The 27,907-nt window shown below is 42.4% G+C and overlaps 1 protein-coding gene across 1 annotated transcript in view; it reads right to left on the reverse strand.

The window, feature by feature from the left end:
- Positions 1 to 27,907, reverse strand: part of lrp4 (low density lipoprotein receptor-related protein 4) — an 88,996-nt gene that overhangs the window by 29,017 nt on the left and 32,072 nt on the right. Inside the window, exons 2-4 of the mRNA XM_029425438.1 lie at positions 13,660 to 13,885; positions 9,857 to 9,926; positions 7,780 to 7,879 (exon numbers count right to left, since the gene is read on the reverse strand). Of these exons, the coding sequence (XP_029281298.1) occupies positions 7,780 to 7,879; positions 9,857 to 9,926; positions 13,660 to 13,885 (396 nt within the window). The remainder of the gene's footprint in view (positions 1 to 7,779; positions 7,880 to 9,856; positions 9,927 to 13,659; positions 13,886 to 27,907) is intronic.

The following is a 27,907-nucleotide window of genomic DNA, read 5'->3' on the forward strand; positions in this document are numbered from 1 at the left end:
CTCCTCTTCCTCCAGAGAAGCGCTGCTGCTGCTGACAAATCTCTCAGCATCTCCCTCCTCATTCTCTCATCTCTGATTTCTCACATGTTTGTTTCATTCGCTCATTGTTTAAAACCACCCACCACATCGCTCTTACTCTCTCACACACACACAGACGCACTCATACACAGTGGTTTACCCCTTTGATGTGTTTATCTGCAGTGCGATAAGCACAGCTTCAAGGTTTTCTAACATCGTTTGGTCATGTTAGTCGACTGAGCGGCTCTCCGTTTCTCCTCCCACGTCCAGGTTTTTTAATTGCCGCCTCGCTTCTGAAGTCTTTAACATTCCTTTTTGGAAAGTTGAGCTGGCATCAAAGCTTTAACAAAGTTCCAAAAAAAAAAAAAATGGATATAGAGGAGATGCGTCCTAAAAATACTTCAAATAAGTGTCCAGTGAAAACGCTGCAGCACATATGAGATCCAAATGAATCAGGTGTTGCAGAACTAACACACACCATGGTTTGTGTGGGTCTTTGGTTTTATTCTTAAATCTGTATTATTTAAGACACGCGCCGAAACCAGCTGGACCTCATGATTCATTTTCCGTCACTCTGAAACGTACTCGTACTTTTTTTTATTTCACGTTATTTATGACCAGCATTGCTCAGAATGAGAGCGTTCAGTTTTTGGTTAAAATTGTAATGAATTCTATTTCATGAAGCGTTAAAAAAACGTTTACTGAAACATACAGATAGTTTGTGGGCGCTCACACACAGAGGGGGCATTCCTCAGAGGCATAAGACGGCCCATCCTCAGACAGCATTCCTTGGCATCGACTCTCTACGACACATGAAGGGCGCTTTGTTAGAGAAGAAGTGTCTCTCTGGCTGTCTGTCTCTCACCCCCCCCCCCTCTCTCTCTCTCTGTCTCTGTCTTCTCTGTCTCTGTCTCTCTATCTCGTCCTCCTCCTCACCCCACCTCATCTCTCTCTCTCTCTCTTCTCTCTACTCCTTTCTCTCTCTCCTCTCATCTCTTTGTCTCCTCTCTCTGTGTCTCTTCTCTCATCTCTCTCCTCTCTCTGTCCTCTATCCTCTGTCTCTCTTCTCTCTGTCTTCTTTTCTCTCCCTCTCGTCTCTCCTCTCCTTGGTCTCTCTCCTCCTCCTCCTCTGTTCTCTCTCTCTCTCTCTGCTCTCTCTGCTCTGTCTCTCTTCTCTCTGTCTCTCTGTCCTTCCCTCTCCTCATCTCTGTCTCTCTCCTCTCCTGCTCTCCCTCTCGTTCTCTCTCGTCTGTGCCTGCTTCTTCCTCTATCTCTCTCTTCTCTCTCTCTATTCCCTCTCTGCTCTGCCTCTGTCTCTCTCTGTCTCTCTCACTCCTCTCTTTCTCTCCTCTGTCTCTCCTCTGCTATCTTCTACTCTTCTCTCTTCTCTCTAGTACTCATCTCTCTTCTCTCTCTATCTCTCATTCCACAGGTCACCTGACACACACACACGCTGTATTGACAATACGCTCAGTGTTATGTGAGCGGTAAGTTTATTGTATGCGTGTCCATTTGAAAGTGTCAAATTAGCAAACTTACAAAAAGAAAAATTGTATATTAGCTTCTTTCGTCTTTATTTAAATTTATTTAAATTTATAAACATTTATTTTTTACTGGAGGTATATAGCCAATTTTTGGTTTAAGTTGCTTTAACTGTGTTTTTCTGTGTGTATCCGTCTCCTAAATGTCAAACGTGGAGCCAAAAGAATGAAGAAAAGACACAGATGTCCTTTTTACCACAAATGTTTCCAGGAGAAACGAGGGGAACTTGGAGTTGAACGGTTCTGCTTTGGACTGAAAGAGACAATCTTTATTAAAGCTCCGTGGATGAAATATTTCCGTCAGACAGCAGACTCCTGTGTCCTGCTGTGAGATCTCTGCCTCAACGGGATGCTGCTGTCAACTTGTTTTTCATAATGCAACTTCCAATGCTGTGAGCAATGCAAACCAGCCCATTCACCTTCACTCTAATGGGGTGCGAAGCTATCTGCATGGCTAGATATCCCAAGAGATAAGTGAGAAAACATATTTTTGTAATGGAGTTGAATAAGCCATTTACGGCTTGTCATATAAAAACACCTGGATACAGATTGTTATAAATGGATTTTCAACACTTTGTGTTCCCAAACACTCAATAGTTGGTGTGATTTCTGCTGTAACAACCCGCTGATCCTCCGAGTCCTCAATAAACAACAACCTCGAGAAAATAAAGATGAGCTGTTGACTAGTTGCTAATAGCTTGCTAGACTGCAGGTTTCTATGCAATTGTGTATTATATTGTGAACTTTGTGTGTGCAAGAGTAGGCTTTTTTTTATGTCTTTGAGCCCTATCGATTTAGCATGCTTATTGGCTGTGTCTAGAATGTGTATGTCTGACTTGCTGTGTGTGTGCGTTTACTTGTACGTGTGCATGTGTGTGTGTGTGTGTGTGTCTTCCATGTCTTTAGGAAGATGTATGTGTGGGTCTTTAAGTGGCCTTGAGCAGCAGAGTTAATGGCCTCTCCTTTACTGTAGAGCAGCTGAATCAAGTGGCTCTAATGGGACCAATATATCTGCCTTAACACCGCTTATCACACCAGCTCGACGGATAGGAGGATGGACAGAGACAGACAGAGACAGACAGAGACAGAGACCGACAGAGAGACATAGAGAGAAAGAGAGGGAGACAGCGAGAGAGAGGACTAAAAAACAGATGTGGACTCCAGAGAGGGAAACAAGAGTCTGCAAGTCTACGGAGAATATTTCATCCGAGTAGATTTAATAAAGGATTTCTCTTTCGGTCCAAAACATGTCGGTTCATCTCCAGATTACTGTCGTCTCCACTGGAAACATTTATCCACGCTGGTGATCTGTGTATTGGCTTTATTATTTTGAATCCATGTTTGACATCTAGCAGCCATTACACACAAACAAACACACACCTGCATGTTTGATTGCAACGGTTGAGGGTAAACTAGGTTGGCACAAAGCACCTTGATGGTACTGCCAGAGAAAAACACGTCTCAGAAGTAAATACGTTATGTAAATGCATAAATACCGGTACTAAAATAGCATGATGTGTGTGTCTCTTCGAAAGAGACGTTAATGGTGTGCCGTCACATCAGAAAACTGTTTTTCTTGTTTCAAACTCAAACTTTATCTTCGTCTTATTTTTCAGATAAAACTGTAAGAAGTGGCTGAAGTTCTCTGTGAGCTTTTTGCACCGCCTTTCAGATCATGACTGCATCACCGGGAGCAAGATGTGGGATAAACACAGGCTTTTTATGAGATACAGGCAGAATTAAGAAGAGTACGGGTGCACACAGGTATTTCACAGCGTGGAGAATACACAGAGATAAGGTTGAACATTCACGACATGGCGCTGTAATATTTTCTGGCGGAGCCGGGATTTAACGTGAGAAGGCATGCCCTACACTCGTGAGGTTTTGGCCTACATGTTAACATCACTGACCCAAGAGATTTCATCAGCTGATGCAGTTTCTCCAGACATATTCAACAAGTCTGGAGACCAACAACGATACAATCTAGACGATTACAATACACACTTTGACTTGATTAACAAATGTCTCAGTCACAGCGTTAACATGGGTTAAAGGCAAAGTCAAAAGGGAGAACAATCCCCTAATTGTCTCTCATTCCTTCCCTTGTTTTATACCTCCGACACTCTGCACCCAAATTATTCATGTTCTTGCATGTAAAAAGGGATTCTCCGTCTGCCTTTATTCTCTCATTTTCACTTTCTTTTCTTCACGTGTCTCGGGTTTCCTCGGGTCGTCTTTATTTCTTCCCCTGCAATTCTTTTATTTATTTTTTTACAATTTTAAAGACCAAAGTCTTAATAAAAAAAGGTAGCATCAGAGTGGACGATTAACTGATGGCCCCCATGAATTCCAATTGGATTTAGGAAAGCATCTGTGTATCACTAAGGCAGGTCCCCATCACAACATGGTAACAATGACTCTGGATATTGTGATAGTTTGTAAGGGCTTAAAATGTGTTATTTTGCAGAATTTCAAAAGTATCTCCCTTGTCCATTCTCCAACTCAAACTAATCCCCTCTGTTCCTCTCATCCGTCTCAGTCTCTCCTGCTCTGCTCGCTCTTTATTTGCCTCTCATAGCCGGCCCCGACAGAGGAGGCTTATCTGATTCTAGGAAGCTCTGGTCGGTAGCCAGCGCATACTTCAATCCGTCAGAGCAGAGTGTCGCTGCCAGCAGAGTTTGTCTTGGCATTGTGTCCCGCGGTGGCCTGTGTGAAGGGCTCGCTCCATCCTCCTCCACCTCTACAGTAAACAGACCTCGTGCCTCGCCACAGCCGCATTCACAAACCCGGTCGAAGCTCCTTGTACAATGTTTACGAGCTTTCCGAGTCTGACATCAATCTTTATCGCCTCATTTTATTATCATAGTCTGGTGTGTCAAACTCAACACCGTGTGACGAAATACTGTTTAGCCATCTTTATCACCGCAGGTCAAAGTGGATAATATTTCCCTCTGAATTGTAAAATGGGTTCAAGTACAAGTACATCACAACTGTAGGTAAGTACTGTAAGTAGAGTACTCGTGCTGAATGAACTGCAGTCATCGTCACAAGATATTTTACTGGCCATCAAGTCAGATCAGTGCAGAAACATTCGCTTGTTGCTATGACAAATCTCAGCAGAGTGCTTTCCACCAGTGAGAAACACTATCATCCATTCAACCCACACATGTTCTTCTTAAGAGGCTGAGTGACAGGAATTACTCTGATGCAGGCTAATGATCACATTAGAGGACTATTATGAGCATCTGTTGCTGGCTGAATGAAGTTATAATTCATGTTACCGTGCCTGTCCTTATTAAACCCACCTGCAGGTAATTCACTATACCTGGGCTACTTTACTTGTTACTTGTTTTGCACGTTTACAAAAAGGAAGAGTAGGATACTAGTCAACGAGAGGGCAAAACAAATATACCAACAACAAAAGGAAGAGGTAAAGAGGCAACCTTGAGCCAGAATGTGACAAAGACTGGAGAAAATACAAGCAATATCCTGTAGGAGGACTCACACAATGAATACATAATAAAATGGATAAATTCATGGCTGTCGGGCCTTGATATTTCTTTGTATTTTGTGTACAATTGTGGTTTGATCGATTTGCCAAATTAAATGTCAGGATCTCCAAACTGATCCAGAACAAGATAAATTTCATAATAACTTAATAATGCTCAAAGTGAGCCATCAGCAGGACAAAAGAAAGTGACTGTGTGTCGGTGCAGCTTTGATTTCTGATAAGGCAGTTTGAGAGGAGTTCAGATAGGGAATAAACATGCACACACACGCATGTGCCCTCTGGCACACAACACTGATTCAAACCAAACAAACATAGCTGCGGTCGACTGTTCAACCCGTGTTCTAATCGTGAGTGATCTGAGCAACAAGTCACTAAAAGTCAGTCATTCAATATCAAGCTGAGCCCAGTTAGCTATGTGTGAACAACAGACGAACACAAAGCAAAGCAAAGCAATTGAATGTGTTTTTTCATCAACAATAGTTCCACCTGGCAAGAGCTAATAAATGTATCAATCATCATTTTCAATTAGCTCATTAATTATTTAGCCTATAAAATGTCAAACATGTTGACACAATGCCTCCCACAAGTTCTGAGAGCCCGAGGTGACGTCTGCAAATTGTTTGTTTTGTCTGGCTCCCAATGAAAATCCAAATGAAGTGTTGCAGTTACATGATTATGAAGTGCAGTGATGAAGAAACGAAGAAAAAACAAAGCTCAAGCTAAAGTGCTTGGCACACTCATCCCCGGAACAGTTAGTGGGTGATTGATTCTTACAATAATACACCATCTCCAGCTGCCACTTCCTTCATGTAAATCACACAGCCGATGTCTCCCCCTTCAACTAAAAGCAGCCAAAGCGCAGCAGCTGTAGCAGAAGTCACATGATGGTAGTGAAATTGATACAATTGCTGAATTCACGTATCCACCTCTAGCCCGTGTTTAAGATGTGTGTTACGTTCACCAAGGAGGTTATGTTTTGGACTCGGTTTGTCTGTCTGTCTGCCAGTCAGCAGGATTATAGAAAAACTACTGCCGCGATGTTCATGAGGGTGTTGTCTGGACCAAGGAAGCACCAATGTAGTTTTCGAGCGGATACGAATCGTTGGGCAAATACACAAATAATGTTTCACTTTTGTTAACATTGCGAGACGGGGCAATTGTGCTGCATTCTTTTTGGATCAGAATAATTGGAATAAATAAGTTTCAAGTTAAGAAAATTCACGTGAACATTGTTGTTCTCAATTCAGAACAGCAACTCAGATATCAACGTGTTGTTTAAATGCTATGAGGAATAAAATACAACGCATCTTCTTTCTAGCGTCCATGTCGTTCCCACAATACAACTTTAAACTCATGAACACCAACAATAATTCTGACACTTAACAATTGAACCATGTACAAGTGAAACCAGTGCTGAGAAGATTGGAAGCCTGAAGTTTCCCCTGGGTGAGATTGGCAGGTTGTGTTTAGACAAACGTTATTACTGCATAACGCCTGCAAAACAACACCGGGCTGACCTGGAAATGCTCATTTTTCCAGATGATACACATTCCAGGAAGAATACTTTGTATCGTAAATCTAGCATTGATCAAACTCCACTATTCTTCCACTTCCAGCATTGAGCACAGCATCCAATGGTTTCCCCCTTGTTCTTTTTACAGCAATTTGATGGTTGAAATGAACAATTATTTTCATCATCAACATGTCTACACGATACGTTTGCAAATATTCTTTAAATCGCATATGTAATACTCAGATAATAATGTTTCACATAGCACTTTTAAACCTTAATCCACCACCTCTGTTGTGTTTAATTACACACAGAACACATTTAACACCCATTCAAACAAACTTGTACATTTGCAAAGATGGTAAAGGCCAGGCCCCAGACCAACAAACTCTTTGTCTCTTCTTATTTCTGTCCATTTCTCTGCCCTCGATCAGCCTCGAAACATGTCCTCTACTGTGTGAACAAGTGGGCGCCCCTCATTTACTGAGCAGTGAGTAAATATTTAGGCACAGGAGAGGACAGTGCGAGCATTGGGAGGGGTCGATGAAGAAAGAGAGGAGGAGGATTATGCTAATGTGTCCAAACAACTTCGGTCATATCCTGAGACAGAAAGAGGCGAAAGGAAAAAAAACAAAACAACAAGACAAGAAGAAAGAGACAGGAAGACGGACAAACTAAGCGAAAGAACAAACTCAACCACATAGTGAGAAATAAATGAGAAAGCCTTGGGTAAAAAGAAAAGTGAGTTGGGTTTGCAGGTTTCCTGTGGTCAGAGGGACGAGAGAAGAAGGATGCAGAGACAGAGGGAGGCACGGAGGGAGGGAAAGATGAAGGGATGGAGAAAGAAATTGACACATAGAGAAGGAGGGAATGGGGTCCTAATCTTCTCCGCTCCTGCTTTCGGATCAGCAGAGCCCCCGTGGTCACAGCTTCTCTCTGATTGGCCAAGACGGCAGAGAGTGGTGGATTAAAGGACGGAGGGGGTATTTCTTATTTTTTGATGGTTTATGTGTGTGTGTGAGTTTGTATCAATGCCCTTGTGAGAAGCAGTTTGAGTTTAGGATTTTTGAAGTAAGGACGCTGCGGTCATTCCTCTCTTCTTTTGGTTTTTAGGTATGATCTAGGGTTAAAGGTCAAGATTAGGCCCCATGTCTATTAAGCTAGAAACATATCTTAAACCTTTCAAAAGCCTGACTTACTCTCACATTGTTTTGCAACAGACACAGCCTCCAAGATGGACATCTGGAGCTCGATGAACGTGTGAATCATGAGAATCAGGACGTGCTCCACTTTTGCAGCCTAGTTAACGATCATGAAGTTACATCTTTAGGACTTAATCAAGATTTTAAATTGGACTGAATTCTGTACAGTAGGTAAATTGATGTTAGCTTTTAAAAAAGGCCATGTTTATGATTCAATATGCCAGAAAGTTATGATGTTCTTGGACAAGAAGTCTAATTGTGTTTCAAAAGCAAATGAGAAGCAGATTGTACGGTTTATAAAAACAGCATTCAGCACGTTTACTACGTTTGAAAGACTTGAATTCAAAACATTGACTTCAACTCTGAAGCTGGAGTCGCTTCTAAATTAACTGTAGAGGTTGTGATTTCCAATTGAGAAGTCAAGTACACACTATGCTCGGTGTTCAATTGATTTTAATGGTGTGAACACTGTTGCTAGGCAACTAACAACAAAAACATACTTTGCCTAGTTCTCTTTCCCAGAAATGGTGAACGATTCTCCGTTTCCTGCATTTCAACATCAGGTTGCGGAACAACAACAACGTATATATTGTTTGGTGAAAAAGAAACTTCCACAGGCTCATCAGCACATGTGACAATTCATGAGCCCTCTGATCATTTACAAGTATGAAATCGTGAATACCAAGTACGTGCGTCGCTTAAATGGCTTCTTCTCATAAATATGATAAATAAAAACGCCACCAGGAAGCCCCGTCATACCTCACAGATATCTTGAAATGCATCCAATGGAGGGTTCTCATAAGTGTGCGTGTGGGTGTGTGTATTCGAGTTTATAGTACACACCCATTTCCCAAACCTCACAGGCTAGCGCGAGCCGACAGCAGAGGAAACAAACGTCATGCAGCGCTTTCAATCACACACAACAGAGATTTTCCTCCTTCGCCTACACACCTACACACACCTACACACACCTACACCTCCGCATCTATCTCCTCTGCAGCCCTGTCTCCTCACTCTGGCCCAAAGCATTTACTCTTTCACAACCCCGGCTGCTTTCAACTCAGCAGGACTCCAACAGTGTGCCCATGCACCTGTGTGTGTGTGTGTGTGTGTGTGTGTGTGTGTGTGTGTGTGTGTGTGTGTGTGTGTGTGTGTGTGTGTGTGTGTGTGTGTGTGTCCTGCTTTCTTCAATGTAAGTGAAACGCAGGGAGAGCAAAATAACTTGAAGGATGAGCGGGGGGGGGGGGGGGGGGGGAGGAGGAGGAGGTGTGAGGAGAAGCATGGTGAAATAGCAGAAGATGTCTCCCAAGGTTATCGGCTGTTGTTACTGTTGTTATGAACATTTATATATCGGTGTTTTAATACATTTTATGGCCTTGAAGTTGGACTCAATTAGGCAGTTGTCCTCGTCCACTCTCAGGTTATCTGAAGAGTTCAGAAGGAAAATACTGTTCTGGGTGCAGCGTGGATAGAACTAAGAAAAATACACACGTAACATTCAAGTTATAAAAAAGGGGAAGAAAAAAAATAATTTCCTTTGAGACATCTTAAAAATACCTTTTGAAAAATACCGCTTGGAACTGAATTCAAGGCAAATATCAAAACAAAAAGCATGTCAAAGAGCATAATAAAACACAAGCTAGAAGACAAAGCTATCAGACTATAAATCAGTATGAGGAAAAAGTCATTAGGAAGACGTCTGAACGGGATCAACAGGTCATAACATGATGAATTATTGTACATTTTGGTTTCCAAAAATATTGTGCGAGCACATCAATTCAATCAATTTGTGTTTTTACAAAGTTACTGCAGTTTTACGAAGCCTCAACTTACTCATACCAACACAATGAACTAAAGGGCATCCGTCAAAGTAATATAACAAAACTACATTGTAGCTTTTAATAGAACTATGACACACTTGAAGTATTCATTCCAACACAAAAACATGATAGCGTAGCTTCAGTGAAGTGCAGAGTGGATATAAAGAGAGCAGTGAGAAGTGTAGCTGAACTGACCACAGCATGAATAATATTCCTTTTCATCACTGTTCCTGTCCTTCTCCCTTTTCACTCACTTTCCACTTCAGTTTTCCTCCTCCGACTGTGGAGCCTTCAACACACTGAACGCTGCCATTTCCATAGGAACTAGATTCACAAAGGCACCATGTAACCTTGCTTCTCCTTAAGGAGGGTTTATGGATGTGGAGCTGACTGCCAAGAACATAAACATATTCCCCTAATGGAGCGGTGCTTCATGTCAGTCTCTTACACCTCATACATTTGGCCCGCAATCAAACAGTAGTAAAGTGCGTTATTCTGTCCATGTGCTAGCCGGAGCTGTGTACACTCCCTGAGCTCAGACAGCTGGATCAATGAAAAAAGGGGCTGTTATTAATTTGATGAAACGTCTGCGAGTTATACCTTATTTTAAATTTCATCCGGGCTAATTAGTGCCTTGTCCTTGAGATGTGTGACCCTGTAACATGTTCTTCCTGCTCCGGAACTAGTGAGGCATAGATATCTGTATTAATTTCAGTCAGGGAAATTCAAAAGATGCTTAGCGACCTAATATTTCTTTCTGTAATCTAGCACGCCCAAGCCCAAGGCAAAGCGCACGGCTTTGTAGTGGCCAGTTAGTACGTTTGAATAGCACCTTATTTAAATCATTAGAAATGCGACGATAGCGCTTGCTGTATAGTCCCCCATGGATGCGGTAGATTGTCGGAAGATCCGGTTAATTTTATACTATATTGGCTTCATGCGCCACTGGGCAACTTCCACAGGAATGAACCCCGCCTCCAACGCTTTGTCTAGTTCTCCTGATACATCCATGGCTGCACCACCATGTTTCTCCATTAGCGCAGAACAGACTGCAATATGCAACCTCACCGCTAGATGCCACACACACCTAAACACTGCTCCTTTAACTTAATGTTTGCCCCCCCCCCCCCTGCCCCTTCTCCCACCCAGTGTGGTCCACTACAAACAGACAGATGTTACATGTGGGGTGAGGAGGAGGGCGGCCGGCTGTAAAGACCATTTCCTTCTCACCGTTTAACACCAAAAACTCCTTCTGAGTTCCTACACTAACATTCACAACACCACATACTTTATCCTTTACACACACACACACACACACACACACACACACACACACACACACACACACACACACACACACACACACACACACACACACACACACACCTATATGAAGAGGATTCATGCATGCTCTTCTCAGTCCCTCATTAACTCTTCTCCACTCCCTCTCAGGTCTCTGTGCTGCTATGAAACTTTATATGGGAGGACGTAAGCACACGACACAAGCACTGCACACAGAGAGCAGCCACATCTGCACTACACAATTTCCACATGATTCCCACATCGTAATTAGATCTGAAGTTTACACAGATAGCTTCATAGCCACAGTCGGCCACTTTGCCTCCGCTCCTATTCTCCTGAGTTTCACAGACACATACATTCCTCCATTGTGATTCAGGACAATTGCGCTTTCTCTACAAATTGTTCAATTGGTATGAATGATAAATATGTCAAAGTTCAAACAAAGTCTGGACGCCACAAACTGCTCCGAGTCAATTCTGCTGAAAAGAGGTATTCTTCTGCGTTTATCTGTGTGTCCCTTGTGATTGTCCATTCTCACGGTCACACACACACGTCTGACGTTCCTGCGCTCTCTCCCTCTCCCTCTCTCTCTCTCTCTCTCTCTCTCTCTCTCTCTGTCTCCATCGTGCAGTGAAACTGTGCCTCCATAAATTGAATTCTGTTTAGATGACGTCGTTAAAAAACATAACATTTTACTCCACGGTTTTACGATCCGACTTGCTTAATTCAATCAGTGTAATAGAAGTCGAGTCACGTGGGCCTCGACTGCCCACAGTGATTCACAAACACACAGAGTTTCATTCCCACACATGACATTGACATAGTTTGATACCTGAGGAAATCAAGCTTTCAGTTAGCTGGGACATAGCCTAGCAAAATGATAATAAATAAATAAATCAACTTCTGTTTGCAATCTGTAATCACAGGCTGCCAAAACATAGTGTGTAGTTTAGACTTGAGCTTGGAGAAGAGTATCCCTCACTTTACAAAAAAATATTTTAAATAATCAGGACACTCCCGGTGTGACATGTACTGTACTGCTTCTGCCTCAGCTCCTTCAAATACTCTGTTCAAAAGTTCCACACATGTGGGAATAAATACTGAAGGGTTTTAGCTGTAGTATTGAACGTCTGGCTGTTACAACACACCATTCATCTGTGATATGAGCTCCGTGGTTACGAGATTGACTGGTTTGAGTTCAAGAGGACGAGCGCCAGGCGCTGACGCGGAGGATCGATCGGACAGTACTAATGGATTAGGAAGGTCCAGCTAGATGCTCTGATATCTGTCAGCTGCTTCCATGTGTCTCCTTAAATAAGTAACGTACCGCAGATCGATACGTGGCGATCAGGCTTACTGAACATTCAACTGGCCAGAGATCAATAACACTTAGCATCCCCTCTCCCAACCCCTAACTAGCTTAATGTGACAGAGGAAGACTGATGGAGACAGAACATCAAGACACACACAACCACAACCACACACACATCTCAAAGGGGCTTAGGAAGTGTCAAACAAAAGGGCAGCATCTGCTTCTCGACTCTATGAGTGAGCAGGAAAAAGGAAAATATAAGGAGACCCCCTCACACTGACATTTCACATCGATACACAGAAGTGTAAAAAGAGGAGCGGTGAAGATCTCCTCCACTTAACAAACTGACATGCTCTGCAGGAAAATACTCCTGTCTGGCTCTGCTGCCAAGAATTCCCTCCAGCCAAACGCCGTCTGGTGCCAGAAGTCACTCAAGCATTTTTCTGCACGGGGCCCACACCACGCAAAGCCGCCTCGCTCTGCCTGTGCATCAGAAATACTACCCCGCCTGGACCAGTGACCCGTTCACTGTTTCACTGGGTGATGATGGGGTCCATATGGGCCCAATTATATTTTTTCTTACTATTCTGGACTATTTATGCAGAAAAAACTCTGCCTGAGCACACTTGTATCTTTCTAGCAAAATTCAGCAGCACTTTCACAAATTTGCAGCAGGGAGCTGCCAAACACAAGCAGTCTGGGTTGAGTGGCGGGAGTTACAGGCCTTGCTCAAGGGGAGATATTGAGTCGGGAACTGCTGATCTATCTCTACAACCAAACTCATCAAGAAAATTCAACCAGCAACTTCAAGTTAGATTTTTAAAACTACTAGAAAATCAGTTAAAACGTAAATGAATACCAATTTAATATCTATTCATAAATACCTATATCAAAATGTCAATCAATCAAGTCAGGGTACCCAACCTTTATACTGTTTTGGTTGTGACCAAAATGTGCATGTGTCACAGAGTACTGAAAGTTAATATAATAAGTCTATTCAGATTTTAACTTATTTTTTGATCAGACCGTTTGGTTTTTAAGATTTTAAGACAGAATTGTTGTACAGATGCTTGTCTTTATACATCATTTAACATTTGAGAACTTCTCAACGTCAAGTTAAGAAAAAAAAATGGTTTTGTGGAAAACTATGTCAACACTAATCAAGGAAAGTTATATAAAATAAAACTTTTAGTTACCTTCAATAAAAAGCTGACATATCCAACGTCAGGTTCTCTAAATCAATTCCGACCAATGCTTAGAAATCAGAGACAAAAGTTTGTATTACAATCTTTTAGAAATGCAGAACTCTCCCAACTTCATCGCTCACCACTTGGGCAATCATGGATTTCAACTTGCTGACACAGTAAACTAAAAGCCGACACATGGCCGTACAGGCTTGTACGTTTGTTCAAGTTTCAAATTGGACCAATTCAGAGTCACTACATTTTAAGGTAAAGTCCCAGCGACACAGAAACAAAGAGAGAAGAAAGAAAGTAGAAGATAACATGTATTGCGAACTCACTGCATCCGTCCTCATCGCTGTGGTCCCCGCAGTCGTTATCTCCATCACACTGCCACTGGGCCGGGATGCAGGTACACTCCCCGAACGCACTGACCGCGCACGTGAAGTGGTTCCTCCCGCACGAACACTCAGCGCTGCCCTGGACTCCTGACACACACACAGAGAGGAAGAGAGGGGTTAAGCTAAACAGACATGTTCAAGTTAACAGACTTTTTTGTCGTTGGAATTCATAAAGGAAATAGTGATTCTGGAAGTTATAACTGGCTCCTTTCATTTCCTCATCATTGACTGAAGGTGAATGTATAAAATGTGCAGGTAGACTTATTACAAAAAAAAACGACACCTGCCTGTGAACCCAACCCAGGAGAAGTAGTCAGCAGAGAGGGCGTTTACTGTAACACAAACGACAGGACCGTGTGTTCTCAGGCCAAACCCAGAAATCCAGCTGAACATTAAAACTGACTTTTACCCACGTGGCTTTGTTTGTTTGCTCCTCCTTAACTACTCCCTACTCACACGTCTGTCTGTGTGTCACAAGTGCTTGTTCCCTGGCTGGAGAAACAACAGGAGACCATCAGGGCCTTGGTACACGGGACTAAGGTTGGACACTTAAGGTATGGCAACAAGCATAGATTCAGCTACTATGTCAGGTCTCAAATCGTGTCAAAGCAGGTCCACTGCAAGTCTTTCAGGTCTATCAATGCTGAACTTTTCGTTTCAAAGCTGTAATTAGCCCTCAACGCAGAGGCCTTACTGTAATATTCAAGCTGTGTGGATATGCAATGCTGCCTGATGCCATCTTTCCTTTAAATATAATTTTTTACTGGGTCAAAACTAAAAACTTAAAATGGCTTAAAAGTCTAGTCTTTCAGGGAAATGAGTCTTAAGTATTACTTTTTGTGACTTAAAGTAATAATCTCAAAGATTTCAATTTAAATGAATGTGTCGAGTCGATATTCATCACCAGATGAGGCAACACATGGGTGATTGAGCCGATACTGATGAAAGCATTGCAATGTTTATATATTTGCATTAATACGAACTGGGTGTCTGTGGCAACATTTCCAATAGAAATGCTTTATTAAGTTACTGCTAATGCAAAGCCAACATTTCCTACTGATGCAGCTTCACAATAAAAGCATTAAACTGGCGAAACACAGTTAGACTTGATTATAAAGTAGTCACAGGAAAAGCGATGCGTTCGTCAGTGAGTGGTCTTTTTCGCCATTTTTTGACAGTGGATCATCTTGAAATATTGCAGGGAATAATAAAAAATAGTGAGGAGCAGCCACAGTGAGCTGCACACCTCCAGCCAGGTAACCAACTACCTTCACTCTCCCTGTTCGCAGACTCATGCCGTGTGCAGCATGAAATCAGATCACGGTTGCTCTCAGAACAATAGGAAAAAGGGGAATTATTGCCCGATTCTTTTAAATTCAACACGACACTAATTTGTTTTGCTGCACCCAGTATTCTGAGACCTGTTAGATTAAAACACATTAGCTGCTACCACCAGTAACCATGACTGAAATCTTAAGGATTGCCACTTTAAATCTGACACCAATGCAAGTCGGAAGTACTAAGCTCTCAGCAGAACAGTGACAAATGAACCCCCTCTGCCAAATACCTAATAAGATAACCTAATACTAAGATATTGAAGTGGTAACAACATGGCAGTTCAGTCTGAATATCAGGCTGCTTTACTCAGCTATGTTCTGCTTTTTGTAAAGCTTTTTTCTGGGCAGCCTTCTGCCATGCAGCTCCTCTGTCAGCGCTCCAACAAGCTGTGTACTGTAAACTACAGCCTAATACGCTCCATACAGCCACACACACACACACTACGTCACCATGTTGAAATGAGACTTCACAAACCTTCTGAGAGCAATAAACATGTCAGATCTTAATATGAATGGCTTTCATTAAACAGATCTCTTCTGTCAGAACATAAACATGCGTGTTGTTCGCGTCACAGAGAGAGATGGTATTATGACCGTGAGTGTGCAGCTGTAGAGCCTTAAGAAAAGTAAATCGGCAGATTAATCGATAACGAAAACAATCGTTAGTTAGAATAACACAATTATCATTTTTATTGTTACGTTATCAGGTACTTTTCAGTTGAAGTTTGCTCGTATATAAACTATTGTCATTTATTGTCACCACAAATTCTTCATTACTGCCCTGATGTGTAATCACAATCAAGCATTACGTCTGTGGCCCCTTGTCAGTAGCTACACTTGTCCATGTGCAGTAAGGACTTGTCCAAAGACTAATTGTTACTTCTCTCCTTAGAGGCCCTAAGAAGTAAATCCAGTAAATCATAAGAAAAGAGTTAGAGACAAGCCTGGTGAAAGAAAAAAGTGTTCTGCTCTCCTGTCCGGTTATAGCCAACCACAACATGAATAGAGGTGTTTAATACCCTGACATGAGACTCACAGGGACTATCTCTCCATCTCTCTCTGACTTATTTCTAATAAGAAGAAAACCAACAATACATTTTGTTTTCTTCTTTAGCCCAACACATTGTTTACTGGCCCTTTAACATGGCCCGTTTCACTGACAAACACGGTATCCCAAAATACTTTGTCCAACACACACACACACACACACACACACACACACACAGGGTCCATACGTTCTGTACACTGCTCCGATTTCCCACCACAGCAGAGAAAAAACACGGAGTCACCACATTTTCAGACGCATCACAGCCGATCCAGGAGAGGAAATAAATAAAGGTTTCCCATTTTGCTCTCACTTTGAAGCCCATTAATGACCATCTGTGTGTGTGTGTCTATTTTGCTAAAAAACTGGCCTGCCGCAACAAACCCAGAGTTTCTTGGAACATGCATGTGTGTGTGTGGTTCCTGGCCTCCTCACAAAGGCATCAATCAACCCAGGAGGGCCTGGCAGAGAGAGCTCAGTAACCTTCAGATCCCTCCCACAGCACTAAATTAATGGCCTCTTTCTTTTCATTTCCCTCTCCTTCTCCTCATTCTTGTCTTTCCACCATCCCCTCTTCACACTTCCCCTTCAGCTGCCTCCCTTCTTTTCTCCTCTCTCCCCTCCCCTGATTTACAGCATTATCCAGTAACGGGGGGAGAAACGGGGATGGCGTCATTCAAGTCTTCCCGTTTGTAAAATATGTCCTCAGATCTAGAGGGCATGCCACTTACCCTCAGACACTGGGTACCTTACTTGTCTGTCTTTGATTGTCCTAAAGCTTGAAAATCCCCAACTAAAATCAATTCCTGATACTTCACAGTACAACAGAGATTATACTGCAGTGTTGAGAGCTGTGCTGGATTTGTAGCTTTAAGCATAGGTGTGTTTTATTCAGATTTGTATGTGCAGGTTTACAGTGAGCTAAATTAGAGCAGAGCAGAGTCAACATGAAGCCACATCACAGGCCGTGTATTTATCAAACATGCTTTAAAAAGCTTAGACCAAAGCCAAAGAAACCATCATACACATGTAGGAATAGGCAATATGGTAATATGGCAATATATATGGCAAGATGGTGGCAAGACATATGTCAACAAGTAGATATTTTGGTGTACGGTTCCTGGTTGTATTCATGCCTTTAATAGTTCTGCTTGCATTAGATTGTGGGTGGGGCAAATCAATGAGCATGTTTTGTCTATTAAATTATTTCTCAAACTACTTTCTAGAAAGTACACGATTTTACCAAATATTTTTGCCAATGCAATATGTAAATTACATTGATATGGACTTGCTGACTCTGATGTTCTGGGAGAGTTATACTAACTTCAGCTCCTAGTCGTGTTACCCTGCCACCAAAAATAATCACTGCTTTAAAAAGTTGGATCAACCAGCCAGTGAAACAAATTATACTGAGAGCATGAACTTACTCACTGCAACACACACACACACACACACACACACACACACACACACACACACACACACACACACACACACACACACACAGCCCTGCGCTTTCATGAGCGCCAGCATGACAAGCCTCTGATGCATCCCACAGATAGCAGATCACATGCTGGGCTGTTTTGTAGCGACAGTGGATCACTTTGAGCTGTAGGTGCGAGTTGAGCAACAATACATCATTCTATTAAAGCATGTATGAGTGGAGCAGGTGCAGCAGAATCACCTTAAGCAGCATGATTTAGTTTGTGAGTTGAGAACAATTCGAACACAAGCAGCACAGGAACAGTACAACTTTTTGGAACTTCTCCGATGTAGTCAAGCTTCTTCCAGCTGACTTTCACAATAAAAGCCTTCCGGCAGAGAGAATGTATTGTTAAGGTGTTACAGGAACCGTCAATGGATGTACTGTAGCTCCGGTATAGAGATGTACAATTCAGTAAAACCTTATTGTTAAAAATAAAGTAGTTTTAAAACAACTTTGAGAGAAGTTTTGTCTTAAGGGTTGCCTTCCTTCTTCATGTGCCTCATCAGTAGGTGCAGAACATATTGAGAGACAGCTCAAGTTCTCTAACTTGTTACTGAACAGTGAAAATAGGCTTCCTACTTTGTTTGAAGATTTGAGGGGTTAAACCTTGAGCTCTTGATTTTTGAACATAAATCAATAAATGTCAGCACATCAAACCCACAAACAAGCCAGGTGATCAATAGAGTTCCTACCCAGTGAGAAAGAAGGAAGGCAACAGGTGCTGTAGGACGACGTGTTGAACACGCTCTTCAGGTCAACTGTGAGACAGACAGACAACTAAATTGCTGCCAGAGGCCGGTGTGTGAGTCAGAAAGAACCTCCAGTTGAGAAAAAGAAAACAGAGACCACCAAAGATCGTCCACCGCTACTAGGGTTACTAGTACAGCCTAAAAACTGTCTAAACAGGCCTGGTGAGGAACAAGACAGGTGGTCCCCCAGAAGTAAACAGAGATGATCCCACAAACCCACCCTGACACCACGCCTAAACCTAACCCACCTACAGCAGCAGCCAGCCGCCAAAAAGCATGTCTGTTACCAACCAAACCCAGCCGGAAGCTGCCACATCTTCTCAGATCTAACCAGGTGGCATTCAACCTCTATTTCACCATTTCACAATTTGCTGTTGTTAAATAGTTAAATGACGAGTGTGAAGAGTTGAGGAGGGAGCAGTGGGGCCAAAACACACAATGGTAACTCAGCCCTGAGAGCGGGTGGCCACACGCTTTGAACAATGTCAAAGGCTGCCGGTTAATTAGCCGTGGACCTCCCCGGAGACTACCTGGAGGGTCGGAGCTGCGTCTTTCTTTCACTGTGTGAGTGTACCGCTATAAAAAGTGATAAGTGGGAAATTGGGGGGAAAATGAGCCATCTGACAATGCAAAGAGTAAGACAGGAGCAGGGAGAGAATGATTCAAGCCTTTTGTCCGTCTTCCGTCTTCCTGCCACCCGTCCGCTGCTGGTGTCGAGCTTCAGAGAGACAGCTGCGCCTCAGCGTGTCAGCAACTGTTCAGCCCGAACAGTCCCAAAACCAGCTGCATTCAGCAGCACCGCACGGCGTCGCGCAGCGCTGCACAATGAGAATGGACACAACTGGCGTCCCACCTCGCTGTCAGGCAACAGTGTTCATCCTTCGCCACGTCTCGCCGTGTGAGACCGTCGACAGCACGAGACGCCCGACTGATCACGTATACAGGGCGGCTGTTCACCTGTAATGACTGACATTCACCATTCACACTGAACACAGAGGACTGCAACTGTGTTCAGGCTTTCTTGGTAATAAAAGGGGTTGGGGGTAAAAATCGATTTATGAAAGAATGGAGATTGTTATCTTCTAACTTTCTGAATCAATTGACAACTTCCAAAAATCGATGGAGAAAATTGATCCTCACCAAGTCAAAGTTGTGTCAAACATTAGTGTCATTTGTTAAGAAATTCACACTTGAACATTTTAATTTAAGTTTCTAAGAGATAAAAAGGCAGTTAGTCTAAGCCTTTCATGCCATACCTCCTTTATTAGTACACAGCGGGCAGGAGTAGCTCCTAAAATTAGCAACCATAAGGTACTAAATTTATGATTCGGGAACCGAGTTTGACTGGAATCACGACCCCAAGAATCGAAATGGAATCTAATAGTGAGATACTGAACGATTCACACCCTAAAATTAAGATCAAGCCGAGTGTTGAAAACGCTGTTCCAAATATGAGACAAACACTTTTGCAACTCCTGTTTGGAGGGAAAGACATCTAGATATATGTGGAAGTGACACAATATTGGAGATCATTTAGGTAAACAGAGTACAGTAATATAGGAAATAGGAGAAATCAACTCATACTGGAATAGCTAAGACCAAATACAAATAAAGTGTTTTATACATGCAAAGCAAGCAATCTCTGGCTTATCAGGAAAAACAAACCTGTGCAGTATTAACGTAACCTCACAATTCCATCTTCTATCTAGTCTTTCACATTCAGATTGGGATGACATCGCAATGTGGGACTCTTTATATCAGCTGCATAGTATTCATTTACATAATTGTGAATCTGCATCAGAGGTGAAAGCCAATATCTGAGAACTTCTTTTTGTCTACCAGGCTTTTATGAGAAGACGTGCTTTGTGTGTGGGTCGTGGCTTGCAAAGCTGAAATACAGCCACAATTTAATTTTGTCCCTTCCTGCGATGTTGTTGTCTTAACTTGCCAACGCATCTTAACGTATTGGCAAACAATCAGACAAGAAGCAACAATATAATTTAGTTGGAGTTGTGCATCTGGAAAATCCACATCCAAATCTTATATTCACTTTCATTTAAGCTCTGAAAAACAAAGTGTCCTGCTCCAGTTTCTCCATCGACTCGTTCGCGAGACTGTTTGGTCGTGGGCAGCACTGTCAGCTGGCTGTCTCACTGCAACCTTGTTTGCAGAGTGAGAGAGAACAATTCAGACAATGTCTCGTAAATTTAAACAATGGACTTAGAGGCTTAAAAGCTCCATAAATATATAGTGATCACACAATGGGTTAACCACCTTCCACGATACATATTCATTGTTACATAAAATATTGATTGGCGGAGCTTTAATGATTGTAAGCACCATTTCCCAGGCTCCTGCTCCTTTTTAATCTCCATATGTCTCCCCATTACAACATAATGAAGCTCTAAAAGCTGCTCCAACACTCAAAGAACACATTCGCTGAATTCCCTGTGGTTGTAATGGCTCTGGGTTACGCCGACTTGGCTTCACGATGCCAAAACAGCTCATCCTCCCTGCCCGTTCCCCCTCTCCGTCGGCTCATCTCCACCTACTAATTTGCCCACCGTAAGTCAGGCCGCCCTGATGCGGCGAGCTGGTAACCACGGAAGCACATGCTGAGCTGTGCTGGGAAAAAAAAAAAATGCATGAGCAGCCGTACCACTTTTCCATCGGAGGGAAATTCTTAAAAATCCGGTTTATGTATGTAAACAGAGTACCAGACAAACGAGTTCAGATTGACGCAAAGTCTTCAAAAGCATTGCTAAAAATCTTCCTGGACAGGCTTGTCATCACAAGCTCATCCCTCTGGTTCGCTCACTCTCTCGCACACAAAACACACACAGGAGTGTTTGAAATGTGCAGCAGTTGGTCGGCAGCGGGGTTCTTTTCACGCCTGCTCATCTCAGACTTTCATTAAAAATCCAGTCTTATCAAATTGCAGCGCTCAATCATTTCTTGTGACATAACCAAGCAGGAGTTGGAGTGTGTGTGTGTGTGTGTGTGTGTTTTGTTGGCTTGCCTTTAAGGCCAAAAATGTTAACACTTCCTCAATCTAACCAGCTTCATTATAGACCCTCATTTCTGGATGTTCATTGTGTGCAGGATACTTAATTCAGGCAATAAGCAACCAGGCCAGGCATGTACACACAGACACACACACACACACACAAGTCGTTGCCTATTAACTAAGTGCGACCCAGAAGCCTGTGGGAGGATACTGTCCTTTATTCCCTTGAAATAAGCGAAAACAACATAATTACACGCTTAGTGATATATCATCGTCCTACTGCTGAGGGATAAAAATAAAGGCCTCGTAGATCAAACAAGGGGGGAAATGAAAGGATAGCGCTGCTATAGAGTTGTATACAGTACAAACACACACACACACACACACACACACACACACTGCTATCATCCCCGGCCGGCCAGCAGTCTCTCTGAAGTCAGTTCAAAGATAACACTGACTTGGCCAGGGATGAGTGGATGGCTGCTGGACGGGCATGTGGGCTGGCAGGGTTGTAGGTGTGGGCTACATAAGAGTTTTTAAAGAAAAAAAAGAGAGAGAGAGAAAGAGGGAAGACATTTGTTTTCATGGTTTAGTGTATTTTGAATGTTATTTTGCTTAAAATAGGTGGAAAAAAAAGAAAGTCTGCCAGCATTTTTGAGATAATCCAACACAATCCCCGATATCTCATTTTCTCTGGGCAATGTGTCAACTGTCAAGATCTGAAAATAAAACCTTAGCTAGGATGCCCTCAGTGGAGCGGAAACCTCCACCAACAGTAAACAACCCTCCAACTTGCAAAGCTGCAGCCTCCAGAAATGTTTCCTTTGGTTCATCATTTAGCTTTCATGTTAAAGCGTATTATTTATTAACAGTAGCGTGTGATTGAAACACTGTTCCTACCCGCACACAAAACACATTTTCATGTATTTAAGGATGTCATCTATTAAGGTGATGCATTTATTGCATTGTACTATATGCTAAATTACATTTTTGTACACAACCATGTGCAATATTAAACACAAATGGTGTCATTTGATGAATTGAACCAGAGTTAGCATAGAGCTAGTTAAAGATAGTGCCAAGCTATTTTTATTGTAATGGGCTAATACTGAAAATCCTAAATCTATGTTACGGCCAAAGTTCAATCACTCACTCAATCATTGGACCAAAGCGGATTCATTTAGCAGAATTAATCTAAACCCACTTTTAGTTTTGTCAGATATGTCGCCTGACAAGTAAACTGGTTTACACTGGGAAATGTAAAACGTTCTCTCACGCTTGGCACACTTTGTTTTAAGAAAAGAATAAACTTTTATAGCAGATGAAGTCAGTGTTTGGATGGCCGTATCTTGATTGTGAGTGTTACGAGGTGTAGTCTGTCTGGTGACAGGGCCTTGAATGGGGTTAAGGAGGGCGAGGGGCGAGCGTGTCGTACTACGTCTCATTTTCCACAAGTCTCAGCCCTTTGTGATCACTCTGGGTTCCACACACTGTACTTATGTGGCTTGGTGACTCGATATGCGCGTGTGTGTATGTGGACATGTGCGTGTGCACTGTATACAGTATGAGAATGAGGGAATGACTCTGTATTATGATCAAAGAGAGAACACATGAAAGATCCGTCTCAACTATTTTGATTTAATCTGTGTTTTAAGGATTTAATGACCTAATGGGAAACTGGACGACTCCTTTTCCACAAAGATGACACGCATGTTGAAGGGACTTGCTGATGATGAATCCGTTGTTCGGGTGAGAAAGCAAGTGTTCTGCATGGAGTCAGAGAGGGAGGGGTGCAGAGGGCAAAGAGAGACAGAGAGTGTGAAAGTTTGCTCTATTTGTTCAGCGGCCGCTGGAGCAGCAGTGTGAACGCCGCACCACCGAGATGAAAGGGATGCAGTCGTGAGAGAAAGACAGCTTTGACTAAGGCTTGGGATTGCACCTCAATACCTGTTTAGCATTAAACTAAATGTTTCCATAGCACAAATTATCGAAAACTATCAAGTACTGAAAGTTGATATTGGATGTTTATAGCATGATGTATTCTGTAATCGGCACATAATTCCAAATTTTAAATCATGATTTTGGCAATTATTTGCCGTATTATATACGGTTTCAACAACATTTAAACTTTTGCAAACGTTGGCGTCCTTTGTCGGTCGGAATAAAAAGTTCAGTGTCGTTTCTTCTGCTTCTACAGTTCAAAGAGCATCACTGCAGATTTATAGTAGAATGTGATACTTTGAGCATTTCAGTGCAAATATGTATTGGCCTTGGTATGAATAGAAAGTGTGTGTGTGTGTGTGTGTGTGTGTGTGTGTGTGTGTGTGTGTGTGTGTGTGGGGCCTGGCAGTGTAAACACAGAGGAGCTCTGAGCTCCGCCTCTGGCTGTGAACACTAGACTCGCTGGGTAATGTGCTGAGTGAGCACTTGGTGTCCAAGCTCACTCTAATCCACAGATTGTCTCTTTGGCCAGCTGAGCCCCCCCCTCACAACCGCACACACACACACACACACACACACTATATCATCCTCACTTTAACCCCAAAAATCGCCCAACAGGGGCCTCTATCAGGGATACACAGGGCAGAGCTTCAACTGAGCTGAGAGCTCAGTGCTCCCTCCTGGGAAGAGCTGAGTTAGAGTCTAATTTCCAGTTGGATTATGCTGTATCAATTCTTAAAATCCCAAAAACCATCGTTCAATCTGTAGCAATCTGTACCATCTTTAATGAATGTGTGGACGAGTTCTTTGATAATCGATTAATTCTTTAAATTGGTGGTTCCTAATCCAGATCCTGAGTACCCACAGTCCTGTTTATTTCCCCACATCGGATTAGATAAATCAGAGGTTTTTTTAAGAGCTGGTACCTTCCTACTTGGATATCGTTAACCATTTTACAATAGAAAAACATTGACATTGACTTGTATCAAGCTTCTAAACTACTACAGAAAATGTGCTTGATAAAAAGTAATTATGTAAACAATGCCAGTCCTAAACCAGAAATCTACACAATGAAAAGCACATGTATCAAACAGTTAAAAATAAATTGATATAACCCTAAATGATCCAATTGAAACAGAATCTGGAGATCAGTGCCAACATGAGTGTAGTGTTCATGGTTCATACATTACCATTCTAAACTGAGCTTCAAAAAGTGGAAAAATAAGAGAATGTTCCAGCTACACCATGTGATGCAAACCCCAAAAATGTCCAATAAACACAAACTAAGTGACCCCTCTCCACTGCAAACATCTATTGTTGTGTGGAGGCAAATCAAAACCATGGTTCTGGTTTTTGAAAACAGCAGCCCTCACTCAATTTAGAGTCGCCAAACCAATAGGAATGTTAACATCGCAAAATAACTGAAACAGATTAGTGTGCGGAAAGTGAATCTAGTAGAGTCTGAAATCTGTGTGTGTGGGATTATTTTTGCCATTTCCAGCATGAAGTCTATGCAACACACGTAGATTGCAGGTGAAGTTTTAGATTTTTGGTCTGTGTGTGTGTGTGTGTGTGTGTGTGTGTGTGTGTGTGTGTGTGTGTGTGTGTGTGTGTGTGTGTGTGTGTGTGTGTGTGTGTGTGTGTGTGTGTGTGTGTGTGTGTGTGTGTGTAACTAGAGTCTGGATCAGGTCCAGTCCAGTGGAGTCTGTAAATCCTACACAAGCCGCATGTCTGGGCCAAAACTTCAGCCTGGACCCTGCCTGTAATAGAACCCCCCCCCCCCCAAAGGAGTACCTCTCCCTGGGATTTATCGATCACCTGCTCTGGGGCGGCACAGTGACATGACTGAAATCCATCTAACGTACAAATCAAAGTCAGCCCGTTGCAACCTAGGAGAAAGTACAGCAAACCAAGATAAACAGCTGAATAACCTTTTACAAATACAGTCAGTAAACCTTCCTCTCCAACAGTTGCATAATTCTGGTAAGAATGATAATCCTATAAAATTGCAATTGCAATTATTAGTTACTGTACAATTGAACAAACAAATCTTTAGATGAAGTGAGTACACCGACTCATCAGTGTCAATGACAACATCTGTAGCTTTGTTCACTGGTAACAAAACGAGGCACCGTTCAATAGTCTAATCAGCTGATGCATAATGTTTAATTCCTTGTTAAAAGCTTACAGAAAGCCGTCCATCTTGACTGAATTAATGTACCTGATCGGTCACAGTTGGTCGATAGGTGATGCACCTATACAAAGGTCAGTATTGGTGCATCCATAACTATGAATCTAAACTAAATGGTTGAAGTCATGAGGAGAGTAGATTGTAGATTTGTGTCCAAACTGGAGTGTACATTTCAACCTCTAGTCATGAAACCATTTCTTTTTCTTGCATCTTGTCCAAAAAATGTATCTATTATCAATTTATACATTACTAAATTGAACATACAAATAACATAATTTGCATTTAAATGTGCCATTGTAAAATCAGAAAAACTGGACAATTCACCTGAGCCTTGTAAGGTACTAAAACCAGAGCAGTCACATTTTGAACAAGAGCAAGTACAGCATTCCTGAACAGGCCTCATGGCAGCACCGGATGCCAGATCAGTATTAGCAGCTTCATTTGGCCCATGCATGTCTGTGAATATGAACTCACAGCGAAGGGGATAAGTGTAATAAGAGGAGATTATTCCATGCGGGCAGGCTGTAACTCACTTTATGGGCTCTGACTGGATGAGGAGAGCAGGCACTGAGGTCCAGCTCAGTAATATCCAGTTATATACTGACGCAGCATGAAGGGCTCCGCTCTGCAGCTCTAACCTCCTCTATGTTGGCACCAGATGCTCTATGATGTTAACATTTGGGATTTGGGGCAAAAACTGGGCTTGTAAATTGCAGATCTGCGAGTGAGAGTTTGCCAGTTTCAGTATATTGACCACTCTGTTTTCTACATCAGTCCAACAGTCAGCACTTAAAATGAGCTGCTAACTACAAGGAGGGCTCAACAAGTGCACACATGTTCATGCACACACACACACACACATAAGTAAAAATACACTCAAGCCTGTATAAATGTTAATGGATTTAAGCCAAACTGGCCAAGAAACATCAGAATAGTCAGAAATGCATTTTGAAGGCAGATACTGATGATTCATTTCTTTCTTTCAGTGTTTGTTTGACACAGAACGTGAACTGATCCCTCAAGAAACTGCAACAGATTTGCAATAATTGTCAATAAACTTGTATTCTCAAAGACATCAGTAACTGTATATATTTTTTAAATTTGAATAAATGAAAACACACACACACAACAAATAAAATAAAATGTATGCAGAAGAAAATCCGATCTATTAAACATCTGTGTGAAGTTATTAGTGGTCAATATTGACCAATAATGTATCTTTCAGGCTCTAACTGGAAACTAGGCCATACTAGTCATCAAAGTTCATATTTGTATTCAGTTTAGCCACAAAAACAGTCCGCCCCAATCGTCTTGCAACCATGATGGTTGGTGTGGCTACTTGAACTTATTTTTTCTTAAGTTATTGTCTGTACAAGGCTTCTTATTCTCATTAAGAAAAAACATTTGTATATAGTGTGAAAACATCTCCTGTGCATTTCTTATATTATATTTTATATTTGAAAGGATTTTAATGCTGGATTAATTTTGTATCTCCTTCCCCAATAAGAACACATACACATCTTAAAGTTATGAAACCTCATAAAGACACACACCCTGGTCCCCGCAGGACAAACAAAACCCCGGAGCATTCCAGAGGAGGTGGGAGTGAAGAGTTTGGGGGACGGTGGGGGTGGAGGGATGTTAAATTGGTGACTTGGAAGGCAGAGCCTTTCCAGAAGCGAAGCGGACAACCTGTGGTTGGGGCTGAATTCTTTCCCTCTGGCTCCTTTTAGAAAAAGAGGAGAAAACGGCAAACACAGACCCCTCCATTCAGAGTAATTTATCCCTATGGCCAGGCCTTCTTTACCGGCAGCAATAGCCCCCTTCCGGGGCTGCCCAGCAGGATGCCTGCGAGTGGCGTGTGAAACTCTCCTGTCTCCTTCAGCTCTAAAGGGAAGGATGAACAATGGCCCTTGCCAGGCGCTGGCTCTGAACAATCCCTCTCTCTGCTTCGCTCTCTGCCTTACTTTCTCCATCTCTAAAAGCAACCACAAGCTCTTCCCGCAAAACCCACATTCCTTTATCCATCCAATATCATCCGTCAGCAGCCATTTCCTTCAACATAAACTTTTTTTCTCTAATACGTTCCTCTTTGCTTCTCCCTTCTCTCATACCTCAACATCTTGTCTTGGTCCATTTTCCTTTGCCTCAACTCTTCTAGTCTTCCTTTCTCGTAACACTAAGGCAAACACTCTGAATCAAGGCAAAGGGGAGAACGAAGCGGCCCACATTTTTCTGGGTTCTCAGGACCCCGTTTGACCCTCCCATTGCCCCGATCATCAAAAAGTGGGTGAAACATCCTCCATCACCATGTCTTACACCAACCCATCTTTCCATCATTGAAAAGGCCCTG

The sequence above is a fragment of the Cottoperca gobio genome, chromosome 3 (genome assembly GCF_900634415.1).
Source record: "Cottoperca gobio chromosome 3, fCotGob3.1, whole genome shotgun sequence".
Classification (NCBI taxonomy): Eukaryota; Metazoa; Chordata; class Actinopteri; order Perciformes; family Bovichtidae; genus Cottoperca; species Cottoperca gobio.